Here is a 9,000-nt window from a genome sequence, read left to right on the forward strand (position 1 = left end):
AACATCGGCAGCGTCCGCTGCACATTGGCCTCGGACGGGGCGTCGTCCGTGACCTTGGGCATGCCGCCGCGCTTGACAGGCTCGCTTGACGCGGGCCGCTGCATCGATTCGTCGTATCCGTCCAAGTCGAGGCAGAACGTCTTGTAGTTGACGAACGCCTTGTTGTCAAAGGCGAGCTGCGCGACGGGCGCCGAGTTGAGGCGCGTGCTCGCATACCGCTTCAGCACCACATGCTTCTCGGCCGGCGACACGACGTGCAAGTTGAAGAGCGCCAAGACCTACGCGCGTGCCACGTCATTCGCCACCAACTTCAACTTGGAAAAATGCAACAAAAATATACCCGCGCAAACTGTTCGCACGTGACGCACTCGGTCTTGCCGCGGTCAAAGTCGGTGAACGCAGGCTTGAGCGCAATGCGGCGCGTCGTGACGCTAACGCTCAGGCGCCGCATGAGGGCGTGCCAGTCGACGAGCTCAGTGTCGGAGAGCACGCCGCGGACGCCGCGGGAGCAGGCGGCCGACGGCAGCGTGGGCACGTCGACGCTGACGCTAAGCGAGTCCCGGTCGTCGTCGTTGTTTCGAGTTCGTTGGCTTCGTCGTGCGTCTCGCCGAGCGCAATGCTCTTGCAGAAGGCAATGTAGTCGACTTTGCGCTCGTGGCTCACATCGACGATACCGACCGCGTACTTGGCGACGAGGACGTCCAAGTCGCTCTGCGTGAGCGCGCCAAAGCACACCTACACACGCTTCTAAACGCTATATTCTCGATCGTGTCGAGGTACCTTGACCGCGCGCATGAACTGAGCCTCCGTGCACTTGCCCGACCGCATCCGGTCGTAGTCGGTGAAGAAGTTCTTGACGCGGATTCGATCCCGGGCCGCAATCTCCCGCAGCGGGCCTTCGATCGCGTCGGCTTCGGTGCTACCGTACTGGTTGCCACCCCGGCGCTTGGCCCGCGGCGACGCATTCACACCATTGTTGCTGTAGTATGCAGGAAAGACACCGTCGGTCAAATCGTGGTGCAGCAGCTTGTAGTTGACGTCGAGGCCGGCGCCGTAGACCTTGATGAGCACGCGGAGCTCACTTGGGTTGACGTCGCCGAGGATGCCAAAGAGGTCCCGCGTAAAGCGCGCCTGCGTCACAAACCCCGAGTTGTTTTTGTCGAAATCGTGAAACACATCTTTAAGCACAATGCCCTACACATGGACGTCCGATGCGTCGTGTTTACCTCGTTGATACAGACCTTGATGCGCACGGCGCGGGCGAGCTGCTCCGTGATTGAGCGCAGTGCGGCTACCTCGCTCTCGCTCGTCGGCAGCTGCTTGGTGAACGCACCGGCTTGTGTCGGGCGCATTGTCTCGAGCGAGAGTTTGGTTTTGAACTTCTTTTCGAGGTCCTTGGCCGTGCAGCTCTTGTCGATGAGGTCGCAGAACCGGCGGTAGTCGACGAGCCGCGGTGCGTCCGGCACACGGTACTTTTGCAGTAGCAACTCGACTTCGGCGCGGCTCAGCCGAACGCCGCTGGCGTCGAGCGCACGTGCAAACTGGTCGGTTGTCACCTTCTTGGTCTTGTGCACGTCGAAGGTTTTCATAAACTCTTCGAGGCGGATGCGCCGCTGGCTGCACTCGTGCCGGAGCCGGGCCTTGAGCGCCCGGTACTCGGCCTTGGACATCTCGAGCCGTTGGAAAAATGGAGCGAAACGGTCGACGCTTCATTTGACCTCGACGGATATTAACAGACCGCCTTTCTCGTGCAAGCAACCCAATGCGACGTTGGCGTCCGAAAGCGATTCTCGAACCGAGACGATACTGTAGGCTGTTGTTGATGGCGTGCATTAGTCGACCGGGTTAGAGGCATCGCTTCGTCGTTGCGGCGCCATCAAGTGGGCAACGTCGTGATCGACTGCATGCGCAGTTGGATAGCCCGTGCGTGGACAGCTAGTCGCTGTCTACCGGTGTCCGAGCAACTATCAGCGGACGTCTTGCCCGACCTGCTCGTCTACTCGGGCAAGTTTGCCGCGCGGCAGACGTGCGAAAAGGCTCCGGCGGCCACCTGTCGTGCAAGCGCGTGCCCAGGAACCTTGCCTTACCGAGGCGATTCGTGCAGCAATTGATGTGTCGCTTAGCGCCCATACTACAACCGATGCGGCGCGTGCTGCACACACTCCGCAGCGCTTGTCACTTTTACATTGTATCTGGACGACCGGATATTCGTATCAAAGATCTCAAAAAAACAGGCAGGACGCACGCAATGATGAGCTCCGCCAGGGACGCCGCTGCTGCTACCAACACTGCTCCAGCCCAGCGCACAGCACACGCGAGCCGCGCGCTCTGCAGCGCTCTCGGCCCACTGCCAAGCGGACGCGACAACGACGACAGCGTGGGCAGCGACGATGACGCCATGGGCAGCGCTGCTAGAGAACTACGTTGGCTTCGATGCCGACATGGGTAACAGCGACATCGTCACGACGGCCAGCAGCGCGGCCACGTCACCCAAGGCCGCCTCGTCACCGGCCAGCGCCTCGGACGACGACGACGAAGTGGTGGACGACGAGAGCATGGACCAAGGCGAGCAAGGAACCGTGCTCCATGCGACATACATGTACTACCGGAATACCGCACATAATGTGCGGTGCTTTCCGTGTGCGGTGCTTTCCGATCTGTAGTATGTTTGATAGCGGCACGGAGACGTATCGCCTGCACACGCGCACCAATGGTCAGAGCTCGGCGCCGTTTACGGTCGCCTTGCCGTCCGTGCTTGCATTCGGCTCACTGCGCGCGGTGGCTGCCTTTCGCCCGCAGGACGGGTCGCAGGACAAGGTGAAGGCGAAAGGGCTGGCCCACAACGACAAACGTGACAATCGACGGCTTCCGCGCCGTCATCACGTTCCCGCCGACCGTGCGCACGCCGCTGGCCAAGCCCGCGCGTCCGTACGCGAACCAGTTGGAGAAGATTCGCTTTGTGTGCTACTTGCTCACCCACGCGTCGACGTGCGTCGTCACGACGGGCATGTGCCAAGTACGTTGCCGCGCTCTTTCTCCACCTCGAGTCAAAACGATACTTTGTAGATCGAAAAGTGCGACGACATCATGCGCTACTTCAGACACAGCACCGCGGCGGGCGCATCTGTTTGCTCTGCAAGCAATTGCGCACTCTCGTGGGACTCGATGCTAAAGACTGCTCGGTGGCGACGCTGAGCCGCTGCCTGATTCCGAGTGGATACTCACGAGCACCCGAGCGCTGTCATCGCCTGTAGTCCTTGTAGCATTACGCGTGTAGTCCTTGCAGCTATTGTATGGTACTAGTAATACATTTCTGCGTTCCTTCGACTTCTTCGTAGGGCACTAAGCCTCGGGTGCTTCGAATAGTAATTGCTGGCATTGGTACCACGAATACCCCGCACTACTTTAGATGAGATGGTGGTGAAAGCGAGGCTTGTGAAGATCCATACCATGCGAGCCCGAACCCCAAGACATCGACCCAATCAACGAAAACAAATGCAACGCGCCAAAACGAATACAAATGCATCCAGCCAACCGCCGAGCTCCACGCCTATAGAACGAAAACAAGTCATATGCCTAGCGCCAAAACACAACACTTTCATGTACTACGACGACCGACCAATACGCCAACACAAAGCAACTCGACCAGTGCCGGCACCACGAGCATTCAACCTGCATCAACATCACCCGACATTTCGCGTCGGTCGCCAAGCCAACGACTTTTATCAGCCCGCGAGTTCAAGTGAGCACCCCCCGTGGACCTTAGGGTGCTGCAGCTCCAGGTCGGCCCACGGGTGATCCAAGTGGAGCTACGCAACACGGGTCTGGCTCACGACCGCGAAAGCGCACGACGCGGCCCTCCAGTGCATCGAGTGGTCTCCCCCTCATGCTCGGCTAAGGCTTGTGCCCCACGGCATTTGAAGTCCTCAAGTCTTTGTGAGCGATCTAGCTGCGGCCTCGCTTGACGAGAACCGACATGGCAGGCACCACTCATCGCTCTCCTTTCATGTCTAATGCTAGCGCCACTGATTCGCATGCTTGCGCGTGCTCTGGGGGTGCGTCTTGGTGGCTTCGGTCGCGACCGCGGCTTCGTTGATGAGCCACTCAAAGCCGTTGGTGGCGCTGATCTCCGGGTTCAAAAACGTTCGTCGCGCGTCGACCGTGTCGTTGACGATCGCGAGCTCGAGCACGTCGCGCAGGAGGCGGCTCTTCATGTTGCGGTCTTCAATCGTCGTCGTCGAGAGCGACGGGGACGCGTTGACCTCGACGAGCCACGGCTTGAGGTCGCTGTCGATGATGATGTCGTAGCCGTAGCACTCGAAGCTATGCACGTCGTTGATGATGACGTTCTGGACAGCCTTGAGCGAGTGCAGCATAATGTTGTGGATCGCCGAAAGCATCGTGTCGGCCGCGCCCTATAGTACCTGCTGTTGAAACATTGAAACAATATCAAGACACGACGTACGCGGCCGCGCGTGGCTTCGACGTACAGACGCAAATTGTAGATGTTCCACTTGCCGCCGTGCTTGTTGTTGTAGTCTTCGTTGTGCTTTTGAACCGCAACGTTGGTCAGATGCATGAACGGGTTGTCAATGTCGTCGAGGTCCGTCGAGTACTTGACGTTGCAGAAGCGCGCAAAGCCTTCACTGTACACAAACGCCTAGCATATTGTCTTGTAGCTTCGAGACAACAATCCATAGACAATATTCGATGTCTACCTGCAGCGGCCGGTACGAAATCACGAGCACGTACATGCGCAAATCAAACTTCTTGCCACCAATCAAGAGTGGCTGCTCAATGTAGCGTGAGACGACGTAGCCTTCGACCGACTTGGCGGTCGCCCACTTTTTCGTCTGCGAGAGCTTGTTGATGAGGAAGATGCCTTTGCCCTGCGCCTTGGACGTCGGCTTCATGATCCACATGACGTTGGGGTTGCGTCGAAACTCCTAATTTGGATTGATTTTGAGTTTTGAGTTTGCATCATGAGATGCCACCTCGACGAAAAGCGAGTAGTCGGCCGGTAGCGTGTACGTGACGGGAATAAAATCGAGCTTCTCGGCCAGGCTTGGGTCCTTCTCGGCCTCCTTCTTGTACCTGCAATCGCTTTGGAACTCAAAGCAATGTGATGATCCAAGTACCGCTTGAGGTTCTTGACCATGAGGTCCTTGCGCGTGAGCTCGTAATGGTTGGGAAAGTGGTTGACGTACTGCCCGTCGCCGAGGCGGATGCCGCTCTCGGGGTTGAACATGCTCTTGATGCTCACCTTGTTGGCCCAGTAGACGTTCCAGTCGTTCCCGTCCGTGCGCTGCCAGCCCCGGCGCTCAAAGTTCCAGACCACCACGTGCTTCTCCGAGTCGACCTTCCACTTGAACTTGGCGCTGCTTCGCTGGTTGCTCATGGCCGCTGCCTGTCTACTGCGCCGTTTCGAAAGATCCACTGCCACGGAAGTATCAAGTTTGTATCAATTTGACCGCAGCCCTTTACCGCCACATGTATGACACGAACGATGGTAGTAGTAGAATTAGTACAACAACGACACTAGTAAGCAAAAGGGGGAGATAGCAGCGAGGTCGACCTACGACGGGCCATCGGGCTCTTTCTTTTCGTCGTCTTTCGAGGATTTCTGCCGCGCACTCGCGCGTTGCTGGCGCAGGCGGCGACGCATCGTCGAGTAGAAGCGGTTCTTGACGGCATTGTCGGTGCGGCCCGGCAAAAGCCGCGCAATGTCGGCCCAGTGGTTCCCGATCCGGTCGCGCGTCTTGAAGATCAAGTCGTCTTCCTCTTCGGTCCACGCCTCCTTGTTGACGCTCGGGCTCAAGTGGTTGACCCATCGCTCGCGGCACTGCTTTCCGCACCGGCCCGGCAAGAGGAGCGAGATGGCCGACCAGTCGCTCGCGCCCGACGTCTGAACCGCGATGGCCAGCTCCTGGTCTTCGAGCGCCGACCACGGGCGCTTCCCGAGCTTGTTGCTAAACTTGCCGCGCTTCCGCGGCGACGAGACGTTCGAGTCGCGGTCGTTCTCGTTGTCGTAGCCGTCGTTCGTGCTGGGTTTGGGCTCGCGCTTGACGTGCTTGGACGGCCCTTCGGACGGCAAGAGCACGGCCGAGATGGCAGGGTCGTAGTTAAGGCCGTTGAACGACCGCTTCCGGTCCAAAGCGAGCTTGACGATGCCCCCTGTCTTGGTCTTGGCGCTCTGCTTGGACGAGGCGATGCTGGACGTCGGCGACGATGTTGGCGACGTGGACGCAGATGACCGTGGGTACGACGACTGGTGGTGCAATGGCGGCACAGACGGTGTCAAGTACGATTCCGGCGGCCCGTAATCGTCGTCCGGGCCGTCGCTGTCATGGTCGTGGATGTTGGCGGCCGTCAACGCGCTCCCGCTTGTAAACTCGTCGTCGTCGTTGGTCACTGATGTTGCTTCGGCGAGGCCCAAGACGCGACAAAGGTCCTGGCGCAGCGACAAAATGCAGCTTTGCATCTGCTGGAGCTGGTCGTGCACGACCCGCTCGTTGTGCAAGAGGTGCTTCAACGTGTCTTCTTGCTGCGCGACCTTGGCGCGCAGAAACTGCATCTCGGTCAAGTCGGCGAGCTGCGTTGGAAGCACCTTGGCGACATGGCCGTTCCTTGGGTCGTTCTCGTTACTTGGCGCAATGTGGTTCATCTGCGAGGCCAGTACTTCGAGCGCGAGGCTGTTGCTGTCCATGGAACTCGGCGGCTCGGGCGCGACCTTGGACTCGGAATGCTGCGTCGCGATGCCACTCGAGGGGTGGTGGTCCATGGGCTCGTCCGACATGCCTACTACGGGGCATAGACAGGGTCAGCGCCTGCCTGTATGGCCTTCCGCGGAGGCGGCGCCGCCATGAGCGCCCGCTAGCACGTACATGCGTGGGTCTGTCTCGTCGCTTCCAGGGCTGCGTACGTCGTCGGTTGCTCGTCCGCAGTTCCGCCAGCGCTGATGGCCTCCGCGTCGTCGGTTTCTTCCTTGGCAGGTCAAAAGCAAATCGGCAGGAGGCTCGTAACCTTAGTTCGTTGGCGGCCTTGGCGCTTTATATTTCCGCGCGTTCCATACAAAACACTGCATATTTTAATTCAAAGACAAGGAATTGGGGCCGCGTGGGGGCGTTACCTCGTAACTGTAAAAAATACACGCGTTCGCATAGTGAGCGCGAGTCAAGATTGGTAATTGGTATTTGTATTATTCTGCGTCGTATTTTAATGTACCTTTGCGTGCTTTTTTATTGTAGAAGAAACACACTATATTGATGCTGATGGCCGCCACCATAAAAATCTATATGTGTTTGTATGTGATGGCCATTGTTTTAAACACGATGTGGTATAGGAGTTTTATAGTATTCTCTTATTTAATTGTGTGGATCCAAAATATTGGTGGCTGCCACTTTGCACCAACGGCGTGCAACGGTGGCACCGGTTGTGCATTCGATTGGCTAAAATGATTGCATTTCAGCCAATCGTACGCGCGCAAGGCGTTACATCTCGTTTCACTGGTCGGAAAGGCTCGTGCCATCTTGGGCACTGGTCGTTTGTATACGCAGTGTCAACTGCATACAAACAGTTTCCCATGCGAAGCTAAACGACGTCGCTTCGAGGACCGCAGCCCGCGCGACTTTCAGGTAGCTCGCCATTTCCGGGAGAGAGTCCTTCGGCCGGTGGGCAACTCATGGAAGCTTCGATATTTTGGCTACCCGCCGCCCTCTACGGTACTGCGGGTGTCTACTTGAACCGCACACCAGCTCCGCACGCCTCGCGTGGAGCCAGCTACCATACATGCGTTGGAAGCGTTGGAATTGAATCTTGATACTATTCTGAATGCCAGTGCGTGGGCATATATAAAGTTAAATTAACGCTAAGGGAAGCGGCTACGCTGCGCGGGACGCACCAGCGTGGTCACCTGCCCGCTTTTCAATGCAGCACCGAAAGCAGACACGGCTGGCCTTCATGTCTGCGATCGTTCGGTTGCGCAACGTACCCTGCATGAAGCCTCGGCTACAGCGCCGACACACCGACTACCACGTACTAGCCGCTGAGTGCGGGTCCGACCACAACGAGCCGTGTACCTTGTCGCAATCGAGGCACGAGTACTTGAGACGAAGCAAGTGGAAGCCCTTGGCACAGAGGTCGCACTCGGTCGCAACGTACTTGGTCGTGCACTCGAGCATGTGGACATCAGCGTCGTCCTCGCCGCCAAGTGCGAGAATCGCATCGCCCACATCGTCCTACGTACGATGCTACAGAACCGCTGGTGCCATTAGGTGCTGCGTACTGCGTCGTGGGGTGACATGTAGTCCCATAGCAGTCGATCGAGGTGGCACGCGTACTCGTCGCGCACTTGTCGCTGCACGAGGTGGGCAAAGAGAAACTTGGGCAGCGCGCTCTTGATCGAGTGCACGTCGAGAAACATGAGCCGGCGACAAACGACGGGCCGCCCCACGAGGCTCTCGCGGAGAACGTCGCCCGAGTGCAGAAGCACTTGGCGCTCGTAGCCGTACTGCGGCGGGAACGCGGCATGCGTCACCGAATGCCACACGCGCGCAAAGCACCGTTCGCCCTTGGAATCGACAATCGTATCCATGTACTAGACATAGCCACCATCAACCTCCACGTCATCGAGAAAGAGAGGCATTGCGCACCTCGAGCACGAGGTAATCGCGCGCTCGCGAGCCCGTGCGCGTCGGTTTCCGTGCCATCCAACGCAGGAGCACGAGCGCCGACGACGGCTTGTGCCACGGTCCGAGCGCAACGCCGGGCGACTGCAGTACGCACACGATGCGCGTGTCTTCGAGGGCAAAGACGCGGCAGTACTCGTCACGGTGGCGCATGAGACTCGTGTAGCGCGACCGGACGCTCACAAACGACTCTTGGATCGCGGTGGTGGCGTAGCCCATGTAGTACTGCTTGCAGGACGCCTTGGGCTGGTAGATGCGACTGGCATTGGCCGCGAGCTTCGAGTGGCGCAGAAGCGCATGAAAGGCCGTCGCG

The 9,000-nt window shown here is 58.5% G+C and overlaps 5 protein-coding genes across 5 annotated transcripts in view; 1 reads left to right on the top strand and 4 right to left on the bottom strand.

The window, feature by feature from the left end:
• Positions 1-1,670, bottom strand: part of SPRG_21621 (hypothetical protein) — a gene marked incomplete at both ends in the record, with an annotated part of 3,803 nt that extends 2,133 nt beyond the window's left edge. Inside the window, 5 exons of the mRNA XM_012354955.1 lie at positions 24-278; positions 341-431; positions 470-735; positions 781-1,194; positions 1,242-1,670. Coding sequence (XP_012210345.1) covers positions 24-278; positions 341-431; positions 470-735; positions 781-1,194; positions 1,242-1,670 — 1,455 coding nt within the window. The remainder of the gene's footprint in view (positions 1-23; positions 279-340; positions 432-469; positions 736-780; positions 1,195-1,241) is intronic.
• Positions 1,671-2,390: 720 nt separating this feature from the next.
• SPRG_15791 (hypothetical protein) lies at positions 2,391-3,195 on the top strand (the record flags this gene model as incomplete). Its single annotated transcript, XM_012354956.1, has 4 exons — positions 2,391-2,629; positions 2,676-2,778; positions 2,831-3,016; positions 3,067-3,195. 4 exons carry the CDS (start codon positions 2,391-2,393, stop codon positions 3,193-3,195), a joined length of 657 nt encoding a protein of 218 aa, XP_012210346.1.
• Positions 3,196-4,016: 821 nt separating this feature from the next.
• SPRG_15792 (hypothetical protein) lies at positions 4,017-5,422 on the bottom strand (the record flags this gene model as incomplete). The annotated part of the gene is made up of 5 exons (XM_012354957.1): positions 5,139-5,422; positions 4,995-5,094; positions 4,719-4,946; positions 4,466-4,660; positions 4,017-4,415 (listed from the first exon to the last, which is right to left on the bottom strand). The coding sequence occupies exons 1-5, from the start codon at positions 5,396-5,398 to the stop codon at positions 4,017-4,019; spliced, it is 1,182 nt and encodes a 393-aa protein (XP_012210347.1). The 5' UTR covers positions 5,399-5,422.
• An 82-nt stretch (positions 5,423-5,504) lies between these two features.
• Positions 5,505-6,994, bottom strand: SPRG_15793 (hypothetical protein). The gene is made up of 2 exons (XM_012354958.1): positions 6,885-6,994; positions 5,505-6,801 (listed from the first exon to the last, which is right to left on the bottom strand). Exon 2 carries the CDS (start codon positions 6,794-6,796, stop codon positions 5,576-5,578), a length of 1,221 nt encoding a protein of 406 aa, XP_012210348.1. The 5' UTR covers positions 6,797-6,801; positions 6,885-6,994; the 3' UTR covers positions 5,505-5,575.
• Positions 6,995-7,831: 837 nt separating this feature from the next.
• On the bottom strand, positions 7,832-8,906 carry SPRG_15794 (hypothetical protein; the record flags this gene model as incomplete). The annotated part of the gene is made up of 4 exons (XM_012354959.1): positions 7,832-8,027; positions 8,079-8,237; positions 8,285-8,596; positions 8,652-8,906. The coding sequence occupies 4 exons, from the start codon at positions 8,904-8,906 to the stop codon at positions 7,881-7,883; spliced, it is 873 nt and encodes a 290-aa protein (XP_012210349.1). The 3' UTR covers positions 7,832-7,880.
• Positions 8,907-9,000: the final 94 nt, after the last annotated feature.

This window comes from Saprolegnia parasitica (genome assembly GCF_000151545.1).
Source record: "Saprolegnia parasitica CBS 223.65 unplaced genomic scaffold supercont2.194, whole genome shotgun sequence".
In the NCBI taxonomy this organism is placed as follows: Eukaryota; Oomycota; class Saprolegniomycetes; order Saprolegniales; family Saprolegniaceae; genus Saprolegnia; species Saprolegnia parasitica.

Excerpts from the sequence above, each read along its gene's own strand:
- SPRG_15793 (XM_012354958.1), bottom strand. The coding sequence starts at position 6,796 with ATGTCGGACGAGCCCATGGACCACCACCCCTCGAGTGGCATCGCGACG.